This window comes from Ambystoma mexicanum, chromosome 2p, assembly GCF_040938575.1.
Source record: "Ambystoma mexicanum isolate Mex_15411 chromosome 2p, UKY_AmexF1_1, whole genome shotgun sequence".
Lineage (NCBI taxonomy): Eukaryota > Metazoa > Chordata > Amphibia > Caudata > Ambystomatidae > Ambystoma > Ambystoma mexicanum.
In genome coordinates, this window is record NC_090923.1 from 1,252,868,077 (window position 1) to 1,252,891,201 (window position 23,125).

A 23,125-nucleotide genomic window follows, 5' to 3' on the forward strand; every position below is an offset into this window, starting at 1 on the left:
TGTCTGCATACCCACCATCCGCACTCCACCACTTGGGGAACCCCAACGCCTCTCTGCTGTTATTGAAACATCTATTGCCAACACATTAGGTAAGCCATTTCGGATCACTTCCCTGTGGTTCTACTCTTGCCAACTGCTCTGTGCTTATCCTATAACCCATTGCCTTACAGCGTTCGAGGGGTCCCTTTCCGGCTGTTCCCGAATCCAGGCCTACGAACCACTTCACCTGTGGCCTCAAAGACCACACAGGCAGTATTTCTGGTGTTGTCTGTGCGGTACTTGGGGACGGAGGTACCCTTACTCTGCACGACCATCAAGTCTGTAACAGATTCTGAGGTTTCTTTAGAAAAGGAAGGCAGTAACCTTGGGATAGTGTTTCCAGTGCCCAAACATCTGAAGTAATGCCCCGCCATTCTTTCAGATGCTGTGAGATCCTGCCTCCCACTGGGGTCTTGTGAGTCAAAACCTCAGTGGTTTTGCGGCAGCTCCAGCAGCGGCTGAAGGGACAGATGCTGCTGCTGGGGCAGATCTAGCGCCTCTTCCTCGCCCCCCGAGGAAATTCTCCTTGCCCCCTTTGATTGGCCTGTCCCCTTCCTCTCCCAAATGCGGAGTAAAAACGAAAGGGACGATCCCTCCAGGAAGATGAGCCTGTGTAGGGGCGTTGCTGAGGTTGTCGTATAGCGGCATTAAGTGACTTTGCCGCTGCCTTGGAGGTCTGCAGCTTCTCCAAACTTTCATCCGCCTTGCTGCCAAACAACCTCGAACCATCAAATGGAATGTTAAGGAATCTAGATTGAACATCTGGTGCAAAACCTGACTTCCTTAACCACGCAAATCTGCGTAGCACTGCGCTAGACGCCATGGACCTGCTGATACTGCCAGCAGTGTCCAAACCTGCTTGAAGGCATTCTCCCGAAGCCTCCTTACCATCCTTAATTATGGATAGGAAACCATCACGTTCCTCTCCTTCCGGGATGTGTTGAGCTGCCGCTGACATGCAGTCCCACAGAGTATAATTAAATCTAGCCAATGTACAAGATACATTGTTAGACTTCAGAGCCATGCTCCCTGATGTAAAGATCTTTTTCGACCAAGTATCTATTTTCTTGCCATCCCTATCAGGGGGAATAGTGGGGTATGCAGCATTTTTTGTTGATGTGGCTGCCTGAACTACCAGACTCTCAGGAGAAGGATGTTTACTCAAATACTCTGGGTCAGAGTTACAAGGTCTGTATTTTGCCACATTTTTTATTTACTGCTGGACTAGATTCCGGTCTTTCCCAAGCAGCATTTACTCTCCTTTGCAGGGCAATATGAAAAGGAAGTATGGGATCTGGTTGAGGACCTCCTGACAAAATATCTGTCATGTCATCCTGGTATACAGGTGCATTATTACCCCACCCATAAACTGTTACTCTATTCATGAGTTTTCTGTAACCCAGATCAGCATGTTCTGCTGGATCTGGTCTCTCAAATTCATATTCAGGAGATGCGTCTATTCCACTTGCAGACTGTAAACATTCATACAAATCCTGCATTTTTGATTGAGGATTTATTAATTCCTCTGGAATATCTCGTCCCATATTTTACCCCTGCTGATGTAACCTCAGGTTCATCTTGTTCTTCATATTCTTCATTTTCTGATGACATTGTATGGAAAAAATCATGTCTGTTTTCAGGGCGAAATAGGTTTTCAGGAATATGTTTCAACCCTGGTGTCGACGTCGACAGAAGCCTTGATGGCGTCGAAGTCGTGGCCGTTACCTTCGATGTTGTCGAGGTATTCTTCAATGTTTTCGAAGGCACTACCAATGGCGTCGAAGGAATCTTCGAGGCAGTCGATGTTGTCGAAGTAGCCTTCGAAACACTCGACGCCGTCGAAGAAATCTTCGAGGTCGTCGATAAAATATTCAACGTGACTTTTCTGTTGGGTCGTCGACCCTTTATACTCGACTGCCTTCGACAGAGGCTTCGAAGATGTTTTTGTCGAAGTCTTTTATGACTTATCGACGTCGAAAGTCTTTTTCATAGAGTGTCTTTTTAGGTGTCTGGGAAGAGTCCCTAGAAGACACCCTTGACAATTTCTTGTCGGATTTCTTAATTTTAGACCTTCCTCTGTCACTTTTGTGACTAGAGGCATGACCTTCAACAGACATTATGAGGGGGTCTGGGCCGTGTTCTCAAAAATGTTCATCATGGACTCTCTAAATGCTTCCCACTTTTTAGGGGAGTCGTGTTTAGTTGGACAAGTAATAACTTCCTCCGAAGTAGAGGAAGAAGAAGAGGGAAATCGGTGTCGTCTCTTTTTCGCCTTTTTGGACAAAGAAGAAGAGGACTTCCTTGATCATCTACTCGATCATGATTTTTTATGGTGTTTTGTCGAAGACTCAGCCGAGTCTTTCTTCCCACTCGAAGAAAACTGCGGATTCCTCCCCCACCGCCAGTTTACCTCGTCTTTCTTTCAAGGCCTTGTGGGTCATGGATTGGCACGATCCGCAGTCATCGATCCGATGTTCGGACCCGAGACACTAGAGGCAGTTACGGTGGGGGTCGGTCAGCGACATTTTTCTGCCGCACCTTAGACACTTCTTAAACCCCTTTTTCGGAGTAGATGGGTTCGAGGAAGACGACATAATCGCTTAAGACTGAAGAGCCGTTTTATTTCGATCCGAAGCAAAGCTAACGGAAAAACGGAACTAAGGGCAACGGGCGTGCTCGAGCATTTATACTACGGATGACGACACGACGGATGCCGCCGAGGGACATCGACGCCGTCGCCTCGAGTGGAGCGCCCTCTGGTGGAGAGAGAAAAAATTTCCAACGCAGCAAAGCTGAAGGTAAGAATATATCTAAGATGAGGAATACGTGGGAGGACACAATCCATTCGAAACACCACTTATTTTCAGACAGAGGTGAGTGCTAAACATAAGATGGCACTCTAATAAGAGATAGAAAAAGGGAGGGAAAAGGCGAATTTATGAAAGCACATAAATTCCAATAAATTTCAAAGAACCACAGTGAGGCAGGTTAGGCTACTGGAGAGCAAGGAAGTTCAAATGCCAAGCCCACTCCGAGAGAGCAAGTGAAATGTGTTCAGGATCACACAGTGGGGTTATGCCAAAAAGTCTTTGTAGATAGTTCATAAAAGATTGAGTTCAAGTCAGGAAGTGTTAGTTAACAGGCCCCAGGCTAACCCAGGTTAGAAAGTCGAGGATTTACTGTCACCCCGAACGATTTGTCGCAAGGGAAGCCAGGCGGGACACAGTACCTGAAAATGGGAAGAACGCTCCAGCGGGGGCAGTTGTTCCTAGCAGCGGGTGCAAGTCTGTGTTTTGTCCAGAGGAAGAGGAGGTCTCGACGTGGAGGAAAGCTGAAGGGCGTTGCACTGCCAGGGAAGAAACCAGCCGCGGAGTTTCCCGGTTACAAGGTACTACCCTTTTCTTCGCGGTAGTGGTAAACCGTGGTATTCCGGTTGCCGGGGTGCTTGGCACGGGCAAGGCAGCCACGAGATGGTCCAGGAAGACGAAAAGAAGGGCAAACTGGTTATCCCCAGCAGTCAAAGGAAGAAGACTCTCCGGACTGGAGATGATCTCTGTCGTCGGGAAAAGTGGTGAGACTGTTCAGCAGGGCTCCACTGGTGGCGTCGTCGTTGCAGATCGGCTCGGCTTCTCCCTCCTCAGATTCTTTAGGTCCTGTGGCGACTTCTGAAGTTCCAGTCCCCAAAGCCCTGCTTTTTTACGCAGAAAACCCCCATTCATTCAGCCTAGCTGTCACTCAAACATGCTAAGTGGTGAGCCGGGCAGCTCACCACTTGGGCCAATCACACAAGAGTGCGACTTGAGTTGCTGAGGCAACTCAGTCCAGGGTGCCTAAACCCCCTCTCCCACCCCCTGTGGAACCAAGACAGAGTGGCACCACTTTTGGAGGCTTCTGTGGAGAAGCCCGCCAAAAAATGGAACAAAGGGCTCGACTTGGGTTGGAGTCACAGAGGCGAACACAAACACCATTTTGGAACCAAGTTTCGGCAAAAAATACCAACCGGTGAATGTATATTAATTTAATAAACCGGCAGTATGTTCGAGGCTATTTTAAAAAGTGGTAGCCTCGAACAATGAGAAAATCCCATAAGAATATATTCGCGGTCGAATATACAAAGTAGTATCCACTGCCACCAGCCAAAACTCAGTCGGGAGGGACTGGACAGTGCCCCCTCGAACAACAGACCCCGGGGCAATTGAATTGCCCCAACCAGTACGTCCACAATATGATGGTTTGTACTGGTTCCTTTCACAATTTAAGACTAGTAAAGCCAATGGTGACTTTACATGCCCTGGGAGACAGTCAGTCCCAGGCTATGGCGTCTATGTTTTGGGGGTCGCTACGACGGAGGGTGCTGTGTAACCCACATATCATAAACACATGAAGGCCTATGGGGTAAATGACCCCATAGCCCATCCAACACATACAAAGTCAAAGGAACACCTCAAATCATGTCTAAGAGTGGGAGAAAAAGAGTCTCACTCTTAGCAGGAGAAAAAAATAAACCCCAAAAATCCAGCAAAGCTGCTGGGGGACTCACTAAGTTTGAGAAATTAGACTTTACAGAGAATTCTCCCTAACACTCCCTCCCCTTGATCCTGGTAAGAGTCATGAAAGGCTTGTGTGTCAAGGTTGATGAGTGATGTCTACAACAGTATGTGTGGGAGAAGGCTGATGCCTTGGGGATTTAACTAAGGGCTGCCCAATTTCTAGAGGCCGTTCAATTTCTAAATTCAAGATGTGCTGCCTAACTGGGTAGCGTTCCATGAATTATTCAAAAGAGTCCTTAGTGTCCTCAAAATGTTCCCTAGACCAGGTTCCTGTCTTGGGTGTTTCAGGCGGAGGGAACACAATAGCCCCAGGGTCTTCTATAGGCTTCTTCTTCTGTAGAGATTGAGATAAAGGGGAGATCGCCCCAGTATATTCTGGCACCTTCTGTGGGCAAGTGGGTGCGTGCCAGATGTGTACCTGGGATTTTTTAGGGTGTTTCTTTGCTACAGTGTGTTTCGGTGTTTGCAAAATATGTTTCAATGAATTTACGCTTTGTTTCTGAAAAAGCTATTCTAATGCGACTACAACTGTGGTTTACTATCAAAAGGAATACTGCAAGTGCTATTCTATTATTTTACTGTGTTACAGTACTTACTTGAAAGTTACAACAGTGTTACAACAATTTTTTATATAACTTATAAGTGTATCAGTGTTTTCTTGGACTTCACGAAAGCCCTCCTCCCTCCTTAGGTCAAGCCTGGCTGTTCGCCATTCTACCAAACCAGTGTGTGGTTCAGGCTAAACCTAAGTAGTGTATTCTTGTTCACTAAGGTGGGCTTTCCTAAGTGCTGTCTCAGAAGGTGCGTTTGTAAAAACCCTTAACAATAGGAATTAGAGTTGACAGGGTCTTTAATTTCCAATTTAAATATGATGATCCAAATAAGACTAGTTCTCGGGACAGTTCCCAAAATTAATCCCCAACAAGCTCAGATGTGGACAGTGAACCAGACGCTAGCAGGGACCCACCGATGGCATCAGACACTCAGACCAATAAAGGAGAAGTACCCAGAAAGGTTATTTCAACAGCTCTGCCAGAATTGTATACAATTAAATGTATTTGTATTTTATTGAATTTATATAGCCCATTAATCCAAAGTGCTTTACATGAGAACACGCAAAATACATCAAGCATAATAAAGAAATTGAATCATAACTTGAAAACAGTGTAAAGAACAATTTACAATAATGCAGAGGTGAGGGAGTATGGAGGGGCAGAGGAGAGAGAGGGAAAGGGAGATGTTAGTGGGGGTAAGATCAGGAGTAAGAGGGAATGTATGAGTGCGAGAGGAAGAGGAGAGAGAAGAGCAGGACTAGAAGAGAGGAGGGAGTGGGAGGAAGGAGGTAGGGTGGGATAGGAAGAGTAGTTGTAGGAGGTGAGGAAAGAGGGGGAGGGTGAAGAGCGAGAGGAAACGAAGGGTGTTAGGGAGGGGAGTAGAAAAGATAAGATTTGAGAGGAGCGAAAGGAAGGGAAAGAGCGGATGTGAAGGGGGATGAGGTTCCAATGGAAGGGAGCAAGGAGTTGGAAAGATCGGAAGCGGGAGGGGGCACAGGGAGGAGGTGGAGGAGAGAGTAGGAAGAGATTAGCAGAGCAGAGAGAGCGAGAAGGGGTATAGAAAGTGAGAAGGGAGGAGAGGTGGGGGGGGCAAGACCATAGAGGGAATGTCTTCACACATCAATGGGATACAAATTTCTGTTCTATACTAAGTTTGGAAAAGACAAGCGTGGTTATGCGATATGCACTTCGTCCCACCTAAGCATAATTGCATTCTGCCCCATGCAATATGAAAACTACTACAATAAATATATTGAACATTTCACAGGTTTGCACGAGCCACTAAAAACTAAATTATCCACTGGCACTCCCATCTAACTAATTGATACAGTATAAGAAAGTGAGAGTGAACATAGCAGAAATGACACTTGTGACTTCTAAGGTTACAGAAAGTATTTTGAAGAATACATTTAAAAATAAATCTCCCTTTCAAAATATACACATTCAAGTGCAGACTCACCTTGTAAGGCCTTGAAGCCCTGAAGAGGAACACGAGTAGATCCAGTCACAAACTGCAGAAGCCTTGCTCTTCTTTCCTCATCGAAAGTCTCCACTGCCTGCCAGAACCACTTCACAACATTGCTGTCTGCTATGCAGTGCTTAAGTCGCGTGTTCACTTTCCAATCACTCAGATCAATCTTATCTAAGCCACCAATGATTAACTGCAAAACAAAAGTATGTTAATCAGTAAAATAAAAGAAAGTTTACGCAAGCACTCAAACTCTTCAGTGAAAACGTTTAATATACCAACAGGTGTGGCACAATGTACGCCTACAAGTCTCCAAGGGAAATACATCAGTTTATTTTGTGGGGAAAAAATTACATTTGTGCATCTGAGCAACTTTAATCACAGAAGAAACAAAATACGACATGTGCATATAAACATGGGAAATTTAGCATTCATAGCAATATTTTCTGAGGAACCAGGAATGAGACAGGCACAGACTTCTAGTTTTGGCGGCTCCAACAGTTGTTTCCTTACCAAAAACCAAAACGAAGGGGACGTCAATTGTCAGAATGTCGAAAGCAAAACGTCCCATGTCCAAAGTGCTATTCTGGCCATCACATTCTAAAAATCAACCGCAAGGTGAAAAGGGGAAAAGTCTTTGGCCTTTAATAGTGTACAAATGTTCAAAAAAGACATGCATGACTCCAACACAAAAGTTCCAGATGGACAGAGTTCCTTGTTCCAGAGGCTGGTTTCCTTCACTCTGGATTATACCTGCCAAAAATGTCAGTTCCTTCAATGTCTCTTGTTCAACACCACAAATGGTTCACAAGACAATTTAGCTGTTGGTCGGTATTTTGTTAGGATACCTGGTGTACTCTCCCACCAGGCTTTCTCTCCTCTTAAATATGTTACCACAGCCTTTGGCTAGTCCCGGTGTATCCATAACAGGACTTCCTTGAGGTAAGTATATTAACACACTGTTCAATGGAACCATGCCTGGAATGCTTTCCTGCAAAGGCTTTCTCGCATGAAAGCTCTTACAACTTGCTTTTGCCTGGTAAACTCTTCTACCAGGGCTTTCCTTGTATTTGCACTCCGCACACTTACAAACTTGAGTCTCAAGCATGGATTCCGTTCTGCCCTTTTAAGAACTGCTCACTTGCACGTTCTCTCACACAGCCCACGTTCATTCAATTTTGGCGGGGTTGCCAATACACCACAGTGTCCCTGCTTCCCTTGGGTGAACTCACCAGCTCTAGTTTGTGTAGGATTGTTCGGCCGCAGCAATCCTGTGGATGTCCTTCAGCGTCTCGCTCCCTCTCGCCGCCTCCACTTCTCTGCCTCTTGCGGCTCTCGCTCAACTGCTCTGCGTCTTACCAGGCTTGTGTGGTGTGGAGACCACTTTCCAGTACCTGCGAATGCCCAGAAGACTTCCATCTGCTTCTGGCGTCCTTGCATTTTACTCTCACCTCCAGTCAGCTCTCCTCTTCCGTGTCGGTGAGCCGGTCAGCCCACAATCCCTCGATCAGCACCGATAAGTAGCATTCTTCAGCCAGCATCTCTGTCGGCTGGGTCGCTGGTTTAAATTTCCTGGCATCCAGAATGTTTCTGCAACTAGAGTGCAGCTTGGGCTCTTGGCCTCCATTGATCTTCATTACTCGGCCCATCTTCTTCGTCACAGAATTTTCGTATTTAGGGCAATGAAAGTGTGGTAATGATAGCCTGCATGCACAGTTTGGGTAAGTGCTCTCATGAGTCTTGAAAGAAGTCAGGCTTTAGTACACCGAGCCTGTAACAGTGTCTTCAGTACCCTTCCTATGTGGGTGAAGGGAGGTATGACAGTATGCCATAAAGACCCGGGGAATGGCGGGGGTATCCTCAAAAGAAAAAAGGGCGATACCATGTTTCGTCCGATGTCATGATGGTCAGGATCAGGTAGCGGCTGCCATCCCCTGGCCACATGGGGAGAGATCACCACTGGGAAAGAAGTGATGACACCATCGGATTCATCAGCTTTGATATAGGGAAAAAGAGGTCACAGTGGCCATGTCAAGGTGTTCCCATTGAAATATTTAATTTATCCTTTGGGCTTCGCCAAAATCATTGCTATAGCTGGTTGACAGGTTTGAGGCAGGTATAGATCAAGTGTTGCTGTTTGTTTCAGTGAGCAACTATTTTGGATTCAGGAAAATCAAATTTGTTGGTATTGTCCTGGCCTTGTCTGGCCCGGACTGCATAGAGGCAGATTACATACGGCCAGAGGAAGCAATTTAGCAGACTAATGTCCAAGAGTGATTTCCTCCCCCTGCACTACTGTGCCCCTATTCCTTCACCCAACCATGCTTGTAGAGCCACTACACTACAGCCCAGACTAACCAACCCAACCCACACCAGCACCATCCCCATTTCATTGCAGAATACTCCACCTCAACTGAACCCAGCACGTACACTAACTCTCTTCAGTACTCTCACATCCTAATTCACAAATCCATACCTCCATAGGATGGCAACAGCTGGCAAATGAGTTTATCCAAGCATATGATGGCAGAGGTTGCAGAATGTCTGGAAATCGCCAATAGCCAGGTATTTTTGTCTGGACAAACTGCTGATTGCTTGAAGGTTTATATTTTACCTTCAAGAACACCAACATTTCCTTTTTAAAAGCACACAGTTTCTGAAGTCAAAAAAAGCGCCTAGGTTATTTACTTTTTTGTTCAGTTTGTCAGCAACATGGGCCATTTGATTTATAATACATGACCCTCAGTACCAACTACTAATAGGAAAGATATGTTGCTACAATTAGATCAGAAGTAGTACTCCATCCAGTAGGCAACATGGACAACGTTGGTCAGGTACTTTGGGACAACACAAACGCACACAGAACAGCACTCCATTTCTCACTCGTCAACAATTATCACTAGCCAGAGGCTAGGGTAACTGCAGTTTGAGCCTATGTATGCCCATGCCACCGGATGTATTCTGTTACATTTGGTGAAAGGGGAGAACCCTAAAGCAAACTAATCAAATCCTTCTGGTAATGAGGCTCCACTTACCAAATGCTTTATTGTTGGATGGCTTTTGGAGGATCAATCAGATCCACGTTAGGGATGTCCTTTAATCCTACCCCCCCCCCCAATGTAATAGTCTACAATAGCATAGGATGCACACATAGTCAACACTTGTCTAATGTTATGTTCCCTCTTGCTCTTAGATCTCAGAATTTATGTCTCCTTACTGTTTCTAAACCCCATTGTGCCTTTTCCATTTTTGTTCCTTTGTTCTTCTAACTCCCAAGCATTGGAGAACTCTTCCTCTTCAATATCTCTTCACATTTTTAAAATCAAAACTGAAAGTTCATCTTTTATCTTCTATTTCCACTTAATTCTGTTGGCTTCTTCCCCTCTGCTATTTTACTTGTCTTGCATTACCATTTTATTGTACTGCCTTTTTGATATATCGTGTACAGCTCTTGGCAAAAAGTGCTTTATAAATTTAATAAAATGAAAAATGAAACTGCTGTGTGTCTTCCATCTATAACATTAAGAGACCTCTCTCTATAGGTGTAGCTTATGCCACTCAGGGATGTAAGCATGATTTGTTTGAGGGAATGGCTGTGGTGTTCCAAATACTCCCCAGAAATATAAAAGTAGAGTATGTTAATAAAATAGCAGCATATGCTAGCTTTGAAATCTAGGACGGAAGTCAAAAGCCAAAATTGAGGTTAACATAACTGACACAAATAGGGAGGGCACCAAAACACAATGAGGCAGTGCTTAATGGATTTGAATACAAGCCCCCTGCAGAAAACCTAACCTATAGTAAAGTGCCAGAATAAAGTCCTATTAATGTTAGCAAGCTTTCAGGTAACCCCCCCCCCCTTCCTCCACCAATTATTATAATTTGTGGTCTCCAACAAATTCCGCTCGACCAAATCACGCCGAAGAAAGATCCAAACTGGACACAAATGGGGAGATTTTTGTTGCACCAAACCCTGATATGACATGGCATTTATAACGCGCCTATACACAAGTGTTTCAAAGCACGACGAGGCAAGTGAGGGGAGGGGGAACAAAAGGGAATACAGACGATCTTACTAGGCCAGGTGACATTGAGATCGCACAAGTGCAGGGGAGGGGGCAGTGCAGTACATGGAATCACACAGTAAAAACAATAAAAGAGTGCGGCCAGTTGGTAGCAAGTGCAAGGGTAAGTACAGACATCAAGAGTCCAAGTGCTGGTAGAAAGACTGTAGGCATTCAGAAACAGACCCCAAGTGCAAGGGTTGACAGGGGGGCAAGTGCAGGTGTGCAACTGGCAGGGAGGAGACCTGGGCCCGAGATCAGAGGGTAGCCAGGTGACCAGTGCCGTTTCAGTCAGAAGTTCAGCAGTGGAGAGGAAGAGAGGAAGCAGAAGCAAAAAGGAAGGTCTTGAGGTGCTTCCGGAACCAGAGATGGTTCTCCTCAAGTTTCAGAGAGGCAGGGAGGCTGTTCCAGAGGGAGGCCCCAGCCAAAGAAAGATCTACCACTAACTTGTTGCTTGGAAAAGCGACTGACCCTGAAGGAGTTGGAGGCAGAGGAGCAAAGAGCAAGAGAAGGAAAATATTTACGAATAGAGAGTTGAAGTATTGAGGCCCCAGAAGGCCTTCTGAACTTAATCCTTGCAGCCACTGGGAGCCAGTGCAGAGATATCAGCCCTGGATAGATGCGATCCCTGGGCTTGAGGTCAAAAACAAGTCTTGCAGTCCTATTTTGGATGAGTTGCAAAAGGCGGAGAGTAGATGCAGGTAGATTTAGAAAGAGGCTGTCGCAGTAGTCCATCCTGGAGAGAAGCAGAGCTCTGGAGACTGAGTTTCTGGGGGAAGAAGAGGAAAGGAAGAAAACCTCTGAGAAGGTGCAGTTGGTAGCGTGACTTCTTAGAGATTCCAGAGATGTGAGGAGAGAAGGAGTGTGTGGAGTCGATGTTGACCCCAAGGTTTTTAGCCTCGCAGGTGGAAGCAGGAAGAGGGCCAAGAGAGGCCGGCCAGAGAGTGACAGGAAAGGAGGGAGCAGGTGTGCCGACAAGGAGAATCTTAGTCTTACTAGCATTAAGGCACAGATCGTTGGCGGCACACCACTCCTGGATAGCGGACAGACTGTCAGAAATTAGAGAGATGAAGAGGTGGCAGAAGGGAGCCTGAAAATGAGCTGAGTGTCATCCACATAGCACTGAAAGTTGGGGCAGAGAGCTGCAATGCAGTGGGCAAGAAGTGCCAGGTACTGGTTGAACAGTCAGGGAGAGAGGTTAGAACCCCCTGGGGAACACCACAGGTAGAGAGAGGGAGAGGAAGGACCTAGTTGGACCTGGGAGGGTCGATCGTAGAGGAAAGAGGTCAGCCATGCAAGGGCCTGATCAGTGATACCTAGGTTATCATTGACAGTTTAGCAGGATGGCATGGTTGACCGTGTCAAAGGCAGAAGAGAGATCAAGTAAGATGAGGACACATGGGGTATTGAATCGAGCTTGGATAGCAGGTCTTCACGGATGTTCAGGAGAGCAGTTTCCGTGCTTCTAGTTGCTCTGAAGCCAGGCAGATTGTCACGGAGGCAACCAACAGAGTCAGTGTGAAGATTAAGCTGGGAAATGGACAGCTTTTCCAGGAGTTTGCACAGGAAAGAAGTGATGGAGATCGGGCGAGAGTTAGCCGGGCAGGAGGGGTCGGCTGAGGGTTTAAGAGGGTGCACAAGAGGGTGCTTCAGGGGGGGGGGGGGGGAGACTCCAGTGGCGAAGGAACATTTGCAGAAGTCAGCCAGGGCAGGAGCCCGGATGTCAATGTGGTCCTTGATGGTTTTGGAGGAACAGGGGAGAACCTGTTTTTACGAGACTTTCATAGATCGGACTGGTCTAGAAACCTCATCAGGGGAAAGGCAGAGAAGGGAGGAGAGGTGGACACAGGGGGGGCCAGAGGAAGAGCAGAAAGTAGAGGGAGGAGGGTGAGAGTAAGAGAGGACAGGATGTCCTGATTTTTAGAGATGAAATGAGAAGCCAGGGCCATGCAAAGGGCCTGGGAGGGGACAGGAGAGGTATAGACTGCAACAGGATTAGCCAGCTGATTGCAGATTTTAAAGAGTTCGGACGAGTTGTTGGATGCCGCAGAGATGCGGGCTTGGATGTGGGCTCTTCTTGGTGCGGACAGAGATCCGGTATTGCCTTTGGAGCAGGCGGCAGGCCAGTTGGTCAAAGGATGCACCGGAACCACGGCATTTCCTCTCAGCCATCCTGGACTTGCATTTAAGGGTGACGAGGTCTGAGTGGTACCAAGAGTTGCACTTGGCTTTGGGCTTCAAGCGGGTCCTCATGACAGGGGAAAGAACATCAAGAGTATCAGATATAGCAGAGTGGAGCATGGAAAGGGCTGTGTCAGGATGTGAGTCAGCCAAAGAGGGTTAGGGGGAGAGAAAGTGGCGGCGAAAGCATCAACTGACACATGCTTCATAGGTCGGATAACCGGGAAGGCAGGTGGCAGTGCTTCAGTTGGCTTGGCTTGAGGGGTAGAGAGGGTGAGCTGGGTGGAAAGGAGAAATTGATCCCTCCAGGAGAGAGGAATGGCGAGAGGGATAGAAAGAGGAAGGTCTGAAGGGATCAGAACATCCAGAGTGTGCCCTGCAGAGTGAGTCGGGCCAGAGGGGCGGGTAGAGAGTGTCGGAGAGGTTTGCGAAAGAGTCCAGAGGAAGGACAGGAAGCCTCCAGGTGGATGTTAAAGTCTCCAAGGAGGAGGAGTTGAGTGGTTGAGGCCAGGTGGGAAGAGGAGATCTAACCAGGTGGCCAATAGATGGTAGCCACAGTACGGGAGTGGCCAGGAGAGAGAGCACCTGCAGACGAGGTATTCGAAAGAGGAGTAGACCTGCGTAGGAATGACAGAGGCAGGAATCCTGGAGTTTAACAAATAATGGAATAATAAAACTTGTGTTGTAGTCACCATACATTTCCCAAAGCATGTTTCGAAACTTGCATAAAAATGCCAAATGATGCAAGAGCATTGTATGAAAAAAATCGTACTCTACATCGTTCAGGGCTATTTGTCTATAAGTCAACATGTTTTAGTTGTTACCTTTCCCAAGCACAGGGATTATATTAGACACATTGCCAGGATTTAGGAATCTGTGTCTTTTGTACTATGTGATGGCGGACAGACAAAATTCTAGCCCATAATACCGGAGCATATTTCTCAATTATACCTGGAAATCCTTCAGGCCTAGAAGCTCTAAACCCAGCTAGACCCCTTATTACCCATTCAGTCTTCTTCGCAGAGCACAAAGAAGAAAACTAAAGGCAGTCTAGCGCTCCCCGATCACGGATATGCGCTTTTTCATCCATGGTTGTATACAAGGTGCAGAAAGGATTTGGGCACAGGTCTGTTCTAGGGTTTGAGGTGTGGCCGTATCTGCCGTCTTTGTGCGACCATTAGCCAGAATTTTCTTGAATGTTTGTGATCACACAGAGTTCCTGATTTTTCAATGTTAATTGCATTGTTTATCTTTTAACCAGTTTTTTTTTGCATTCATCACAATATTTGCTTCCTCTAATTTGGGGATTATCCAATAGTAGGTTGAGGTATTCTCCTTTCATTTATAATCTTCATACATTTGAACCTTATTATCAGGAGTAGGCTACAGTGGCTGGGCATTCTAATTTAATCGCTGGGCACAGTCTTTTAGCCATTGAAAAAAATAGGCAGGAATAAACATGTTTTGATCTCCAAACCTTCACATTCTCTCCAGTGGGTATACATTCCTCAAGACTGCTTACTAGTTCCATTACATTTCTTTGTCTCCAGATAAATCTATTCAGTGGCTGATTTGTCAAAAGATTACATATAACTTTAGATGGATTGCTCGATTCTGGCCTGGTGCACAAATTTTAGAAGGTCACCCTAGTTCTAGTGAACAGGGAAACAAACTCAGGCTAGCCAAAACCCAATCAAGGTAGCAATGGGGAACAGTGAAGGCTATTCTCGGAAGCGAATGAGTAGGGTCATGAGTCCACAATGTGTGATTCACTGTGTGCACTCAGTTCAATTTAGACAGAAATATATACAAATACTGTATTTATTCTAGGCCTCCAACACTAAACAAAATTAATCACGCCAGTACAACAAATATATACAGAGTCACCATAAATTCTTAAAATGCCTTCAATGACAAAACAAAAGAGGCAAGTAAAGTGATGCAATAAGATGGAACCAAGTCACAAGTGATGTTCCCTAACTTCAGGAGTCCAATCCCCAAGCTGAGTGGGTCCTGGTTCCCAAAAGTCTCAATGCTTCTCCCCAAAATGTATCGGATGCAGATAAGTTGGAGATTGTTCAAAAGAAAAGATGCAACCAAGTTACGGCGACCAAAATGTAGTGGAATGGAAGGATACAAAGAGACTTGTTCTTTATGTTATCCCATGGAGAACAGGGGGTGACAAATGCTCTGTATCACCCTCCTGACTTGATTTTTCCAGAGGACTGTATGGGGCGACGGGGAGGGTGTGTGTGGGGGACCAGGGGTGGGGTTGCTGGAGTTTGGATTTCCTGCTGTTGGATCCCGTGAGAGGTGCCCAAGAGCTGCAGGTGCAAGGATTCTTCCTGTCGGGTCCAGGAACAAGGAGCAACCCTTGGCGATGGAGAAATTCAGAATGCACCGATGTAGCCCTCTTCAGGACAGGGGAAGTTGAGTTTCAGAGCAGCATCCCTTGCAGCTGGGAGGTTGAAATTTGGCAGCACACATTTCTTTTTTACTACCACCATTCAAAGACCTATTGAGAGACTTTTGTTAAAATGGATTGATATGTTCCTTGGCAGCAATACAATTGTTGCAGGTGATTTTAATGCCTGCTGTTCCCTCTCTTCTGAAGACATAGCTGATGAATTATGCAGTGAGACTGCACTCTCCGATTGGTGCAAACGGGACTTCTGCAGGGCATGAGTGTGACATTTTTGAATGTGTTCAATCTGAGCTGTTTAATATGAAGACCCTTGGTGGAAAGGCTGTAAAACATACTTACTTGGACTAATGGCAAGATTGTTTCCAGTCTTGAATATGTTTTTATTGACTCTTCCTTGACTCTTACTTCTACAGATCCATTGTACAGATCTGAGCGATCACGCCTTTCGCTCATGGACTTAGAATCTACCTTGTAAAAAGACCTTTCCCGTCTTTGCATTGAATCAATGTGAATCACCAGGGTAATCCTATAATCTGGTCTGATTATGTCAAGAAACTAAACCAGATGCTCATATATGAACGCAATTTTTTATTTGATTTATTTGTAACGGGTGGAACACCACCCGTGGGCATAGAAGTGCAAGGACAGGACAAACACCATAAAAACAAAAACAGTAACAACCAGGCCAGAGAATCAGAGAGAAATTATACTGAGATTATTCAAACAGAAGGGTCTTGAGTCTACGCTTAAAAACTAATACAGCCCAGCATAGTCTCAGATCAGGGAGAAGGGTGTTCAATAGCCGAGGTGCTGCCACTGAGAAGCAGCTATATTGTACATGGAATAGCTTAGCAGCAGGTATTGCCAGTAGTCCTGTGTTATTGGTTTGTAGCGTCCACTTGACTGGCAGCCACCTTAACTTTTTGGCCAGGTATGCCGGGCTTTTCCCGTAAAGACATGCATGCATAATGCACAGTGTCCTAAATAGGATCCCCTTCTGTACGGGCACCCAGTGGAGTGACCTCCTTACTGCAGACACATGTTCCGTTCTGCAAAGACCGCTGACTGCCCGGACGACATTATTTTGGACTACCTGTAGTCTGTTGAACTCAGTCTTTCCAATACCCTGAAGGAACCTGGCACAGTACTCCAAACCGAGAGCCGATAATCACTCGAGCTAGTGAGCCACTACCAGCTTTTTGAAGGAATGGTCTTACCTGCACCAGTAACGTGAAAAAACAGGAGGTGCGAGAGACAAGACTGCTGACATGTGCTTTCATTGTGAGCTTCCAGTCCAGTATCATATCCAGTGTCTTAAATTTTGAGAGTGTTAGATGGCAGTCCGTAATTTGAAAGGTGACATAGGCAGGATCCATTTTGCACCGTTTGTAGGCAGTGCCTACCAGCATAATCTCAGTTTTTCCATTGTGGAGTACCAGGCCATTAAGAGTCATCCAATGATGAATTTGACTGTAGGTGTTATTAATGGGATGTGAGTCAAAGTACATAGTTACTGGAGAGAGAAAAGACACTGTCATCTGCATAGTTTGCGTACCCAACACCTTTGGGCATCCAAGCAGTTGAAGAAAGGAAGTGTGTAGATACAGAGCTTTGGGGGGACACAGGAGCCCTGGGGGGCACCCCCACATTCCAAAACATAGCCTTCGTGCCATAAAATCTTCATGAAAGACGCTCGCCATTCGATTAGAGAGGAAGGACAGGACCCAACTAGACGCCTCTCTAGAAAAGTAGGCAGTGTCTTGTGCCCGGTAGTTAAGATGGCATGATCAACAAGGTCAAAGGCCTCAGTAAGATATAATAGCATCAAAAGAGATGCTTTGTCTGCTTGCTGAAGAATGGAAGTTTTCACACCCAGAAGAGTAGTTTCCGTGCTATGACTGCTTCTGAAACCAGATTGGTTAGAACCAAGGATCTTATGTTTCCAAGAACGTTTACATTTGTTGATAAGCCACCTTATCCAGAATTTTCAAAAGGAAGGGTGAATTTGTAATTAGGTAATAGTTGCTAGGTAAGTTTGGATCCAGTGATTTTATTTTGGATATTTTTTTTGATTTCTTTTTTTTTTTTTTTAGAAGCGGTGAAACCCAAGCTCATTTAATAGTACTCGGGACAGCATTTTCCCTAAAAGAGAGATTAACAAATTTGGTGATGCGAGGTGTCAAGAATGCCGCACATGATTTCACAATTGGAGCAGAACAGCTATCGCCCTTACAGATAATAGGTTTGATTTTCACCAGCAGTTCAAGCATATCAGGTTCAGATATTTCACAGAACCTAAAAAAAGAGGCCGGGATATGAATGATTGCTCATTTCTGGCTGTGGTAGATGGATATTTAGTGACAATAATCGACACAATGTCCTTCCCTGATATTAGCAATCTTTTGCCTCAGGGAATTCTGGATATCAGTGCACCAGATAATGTCTTATCACTGGCGAGCTGACGGGACATGGTTCACTGAGGATTTTGAACAGCTCTTTTGAGCTTGATGCTGCATCCTTGAGTCTTTGTTTATAGGAGGAGGTCTTTGCCTCCCGAATTGCAAATGTATATGTTTTAGCTGCTATAGAGTAGCTAGCTTTGTCCACCAATGAAGAAGACTTTCTCCAGCTCTTGAGTGCATGTTTTTTCTTGCACTTAATTGTCTGAATTTCTGGGACATACCATGGTTTCCAGGGATGAGATTTATCCAATCTTTGCTTTAATGGGGCCAGTCTGTTAACTGCCACCATCATGGTATTATCATAGGCTGATTCCAGCTCAATGAACAACTTAAAACTGTCAAGGACATTAAGAATGGGTTCAAAGAAGGGACGCAAGGAAGCTGCAATGAGCTTGCGCATGTTACAGCACTTGACTTTCTTCCATAGTTTTCTGCCTATGCATTAACGGAGCAAGTTGAAAATGTATAAATGGTCTGACCATGGGCATGGTATGACCTCCACCTTCTCCACATGAATTCCCATGCATAACTACCCAGTCTAGATTCCTACCTGCAGTATGTGTGGGCTTAAGAATGTTCTTTGTGAAGACCAGGCTTTGCAAGGAGGTCTGTAGAGTTCGAGCATGTGGGTCAGATAAATCAAAGCCTAAGTTTAAATCTCCTAGAAGAAAAGTCTTAGTGCTTGGTTTAAGATCCACAGACAGCCGCTCACATGAGTGAGAACAAAACTCTGGCATGTTATTGGGGAGGGGGATATATTAAGAATATAAAGGAGGTAGTATTGGCATCAATGGACCACTTTAGCTGCAAGAGTTCAGTGTCAGGAATTATCTAAACATTCAGCTGTCGAATATTAATTGAAGAGAAAAATGAGGGCAGCCCACCCCATCCCAACCATGCGATCAGCTCCGAGGACTTTATATCCTGGGGGTTTTGCCAGCATAAAAGCTGGACCTGCCGCTGAATGCAGCCATGTTTCAGTGATTGCACTGATGTCTATGCCACTATCCTGAATAAAATCACAGATATCCATGGAATGTTTGATCAAAGATCTGGTATTTAGTAGTGCAAAGCGCACAGGCTTAGGGCCATCAGACAAACCTGTACCGAGGCTGTGCTCGCAGTATAGTATCGGAGGACAAAACCTCTTGTGCAGTCATGCTGCTCACACTTGTAACTAACACAGGAATGGTGTTTTCAAAAACCAGGTCTGTGCATTTGAGATGCTGAGAAGAGCTGTCAGGTTCCAAGCTAGCGGCTCCAGAAATGCCAGTCGCTGTTTTGCACATGAAGGAGTAATGGAGACAAAGGAGGAGCTCCTACTAGTGTGAACCCTCACCCACCGAGGCTGGACGACAACCGGCCTCTCCAAACGCACCAGGGGTAACGTGACACCGACATGTTAAGGAGAGCTGGTGTTGCTGGTGTTCCTCTGATGTGCTCCCTGGCTAACTAGGAGTACGGGTTTGCATACCTGCTTGTATCCCTCTCCATAGGAGGCAACAGGTTCAAAGTATTAATCCTACCTCTCCATTGCCTGGTTGTGATCAGTGACGTTATGGCCAAGGATCTCCCTTGGGCTTCCCCCAAGGTCGTGGGATAGGGAGAGAGCCTCTTAATAACTTTACTTCCTTTGTTCTTAGTACTTAAAACACTTGCATCTAGCCAATACTTATTCAGCCTACTTAACAGATGCTTAATAGGCACTAGGCCCCATCTCTTCTGGTAAGGGAAGGACTTTCAAAGTGGAGGGCCTTATTGTAATAAGGCTGTATATTACATTTGTATCTCCTTTATTTACTGGTTTTCAAATTTCATTACTTACCCTTGTCTGTCTTCACTTGATTTTCTATACTACAATGTTTTATAATTCTTATCTGTGTAAAATATTGTGGTGGTCCGACTACATTGCACCCCAAGGTGAATGTACATATGTTAGAAGTGTATGCTTAGTGATTAACGTACTGGACCTGTGATTTTCTTTTTAAATCAATAAGAGTTTGTTCAAAGCCTAGATAAATCGAACTTTCTGTACACATTCTGACTAACTTGTATTATTAAGAGTGCCAAGTGTGTGAACTACATGGATAGTTTGGCTAGAGTTGCTAGATAGTTTTTTCTGTTTCGACAGAATAAGGTAGCTCTCAGAACCGGTCCACAGGGCTGAAATGGATCACTGGTGCGTCAGAACGCCATAAGAGTTTCTCACTTAGACTTTCTTGCCCACATCAGGCCAAAACAATAGGGTTGGACTGATGTGTGACAAGGTATAAAGTTGCTCAAGCACTCACATATCGCAATCTAAAGAGTGAGAACTACGTCTGGGTAGTTTTGGAGGATTACAAAAATAGGAAAGTCTGTTATGATCCCTCCTGTGTCTGTCCCCACACCCACACATGGTACCAAGGTCTCTCGGTCAAACCGGTTTATTTCCATCCAAAATATCAGGTGTTTCCACAGCTATGTAACCTGTCTGGAACTAGATTAGTTCTTTTGCCACATTTCACAGTACAAAGTTCCAACACTAAGCATTACATTTTCTTTCACATCCAAGTGATGAATAAGACCCAGAGTTCATGTACAATCAAATCCTCTAATTTACAGCACAAATAAATATTCAAAATCAACTCACCTCAAGCTCCTTTTGGTCAAAAGGCTTTAAAAGATGTTGGGCAATAAGTTCATTAAAGCCTTTCTGAAGAGCTAGAAACTGAGCCTCGATTCCTCTCATGAACCGCCAATTGACATACAACCTTGAAAATATGAGAATATTAGTTTCATAAACAAAGATCAGGTAATTGGTGAATTCATTCATAGAAAACAGGGCACACATTTCTAAACATTTTTTCAAACCCAAGTCTGAAGAATTGCATGGAGTAGTTACCTGACATACTCCTTTTTGTTCTCTTCTGTTACTGGAACATTTCTGCCATTTGGTTTGAGTTCATGCTGGAGGATACGACCAAAAGCATTATGCTCAACACAGAAAGTATGGTCCAAAACTGGAGTGATGTCATTCTCCCTGACAAAACAAAAAAAAACATTACATGTAATCAGGAGCCAGGATTGCTTCCTTTAGCTCACCATTCAGTAACCACTGAGATGTAACCTAATCCAAATTAAAAAAAAGTATACTTGGAGCAACAGAAAAAAAAAAAACACCCACCATCCATGCCCCGAAGAAAGCCATCGTATTTCTCTGATCGAGGACATTATCACTGCCGATGCATTTAGGTGGAAACATTTAAAAAAGAAAACTATCAGTCAACATAGCACAAAAACAAAATTGCCTAGATTTAGGAATACGATTTTTCACAATACATAAAACTGCCCGTCTTCTGCACGTTTTGTGCCATTTTCATTCATAGTAAAAAACCTTAAAACAAGAAACATGTTTGTGAGTTCCTATGCAAAACTATTTACTCTTTTTCTTGGAGAGCGTGGGTATAGGGCATTAACTAGAGCACCAGCCAAGATTGACAATTTCTCGATGGCAATATCGAGTGCCCAAAAATATAATAAAAAAAGTGTACGAATAGACCAATAGGTCCAGCAAATTATAGACCTCAAACATCCAGTCTCCTCTTTCGTTTTAGCCATTTGCAGTATTCAATCAAACCACTAGCACAAAACTGAAAATATAATGCGTACTGGAAACTGAGACCAAGTTACAATGGGAACATTGTACTTTCCTTTCAGCGTACGATTGTTTAAAGAAACCATTAGAATCCAGAAATGCAATAGAGTGCATTAATTTTCTTAATTCTTTTAGCTATAGACTGACATCTTGCATGCAAATCAAACCCTTAGCATCACAATGCATTATTGCTAACAGGCAAAGGATGCAGAATTATGAAAAAATAAGCAAATATTTGCAGAACAACCCTACAAACCAAGTAGCCGTCATGGCATAATAGACCACAAAGCGTTGTTTGAGGATATGTACAAATGAATAAATAGCTTTGCATAGCTACAGGTAACTGAAAACCTTTAGCCACTGTAGTATGCTTTATCACTGAAGAACAAGTCGCCAGTGGACAAACGAGGTGGCAGCTGATACCCACGACTAAAAACATCTTCAACATTTGTTACCTGAAAGAGCACTGTAGTTAAAAAAGCACTGGAAAAAACACTTTAGTTTGTTGGCCAAACACCACAAACACCTTCTGAAAACAACTCAACAAAGTGTCTCAATGGCATTCAGATATCCACTCTAGGTATCATTGAGGACAAATATTGGTTGAGGTTAAACTAGGATTTCAACTTAAACCTAGTTGCTGGTTTGTTGGACGGCTTTGTGATACTACAACAGTTAAAGTGGGCAATCTGCTGAATCTTTTTTTTTAAAGTAACGGTCTTCTCGAACACTGAACATAAATGAGAGATTAGAAATATATGTTACTCATTCACTGTAGGGACGAGAGCGGGTACCCATGTAGTAATATTTACAGAATGCAGAGGGCAAGGCTCAGACACATAGCTATAATTAGGAAAGATTTTCATTTTGCAGCTTTCCTCCGATAGACTTCTAAGGAACACCCTTTGTGTTTGCTGTTTTTGGACTCCTGACCTGACATTTGAGGCAAGTAAAGCCTTCTGCTTTACTTCTGTCGTCTGTTTGCTCATTTTTATGGGGAACTGATCAGCCCATAAGACTATAATTACTGACACTAGGCCTCAGTTAATTGTTACGGACACATCACCCTAAAGTAAAGTGTGGTTAGGATACTTTGCATCTTTATAACATTCAATACTGGCTTTTTGGTTACTTTGACTATGTGCCTAGTATAAACTGGTGGCAGCGGATATTATTCTGTGTTTTATACTTTTCACTTGTGCACTTTTGCATTTACTGCTGTTAGGGAGAATTCTCAGAAATGTGCCAATTCCCTTCTACCTTACAGACCCCCATCACTTTTGCTGGACTTTAGGACTTTAAATTTCTAACCTGGACAGAGAGACCTTTTCACCACCCTCATGTATTTTTCTGTGATTTGTACCCTGTTTCTCTTGGACTTTGGAGTCTGACAAACTCTATAGGCATCATCTTTAGATTGTGACACACAGCACCTTTAGTGCAGTGGCACAGGGAAGTCTTAGATTTCCCAAAGGTATAAATACCTTCTCTTGATGAAGTTACTATTTCCAAGAGATGTGAAGGGATATTGACTTTATTTACATTTGGTAACTTTCTAGACCCAGCACACACTATTTTACAATAGGGTGCTGGAGGGGTTACTTAGTATACCATTTGTCTAGTTTCTCATGTAACATTTTTATGTTACCCTTTCTACAATTAATGGCTAGTGGCAGTTTACTTTTTCCTATCATTGTGTGTTTTTACCGCGGCCTGCAATTGCAGCTGCATTAAAGCACCCATGG

At 44.5% G+C, this 23,125-nt stretch overlaps 1 protein-coding gene across 1 annotated transcript in view; it reads right to left on the reverse strand.

Moving 5' to 3' along the window:
- SMURF1 (SMAD specific E3 ubiquitin protein ligase 1) overlaps positions 1–23,125 on the reverse strand; it is a 1,020,511-nt gene that overhangs the window by 128,035 nt on the left and 869,351 nt on the right. Inside the window, exons 14-16 of the mRNA XM_069645560.1 lie at positions 20,628–20,765; positions 20,376–20,496; positions 6,603–6,804 (exon numbers count right to left, since the gene is read on the reverse strand). Of these exons, the coding sequence (XP_069501661.1) occupies positions 6,603–6,804; positions 20,376–20,496; positions 20,628–20,765 (461 nt within the window). The remainder of the gene's footprint in view (positions 1–6,602; positions 6,805–20,375; positions 20,497–20,627; positions 20,766–23,125) is intronic.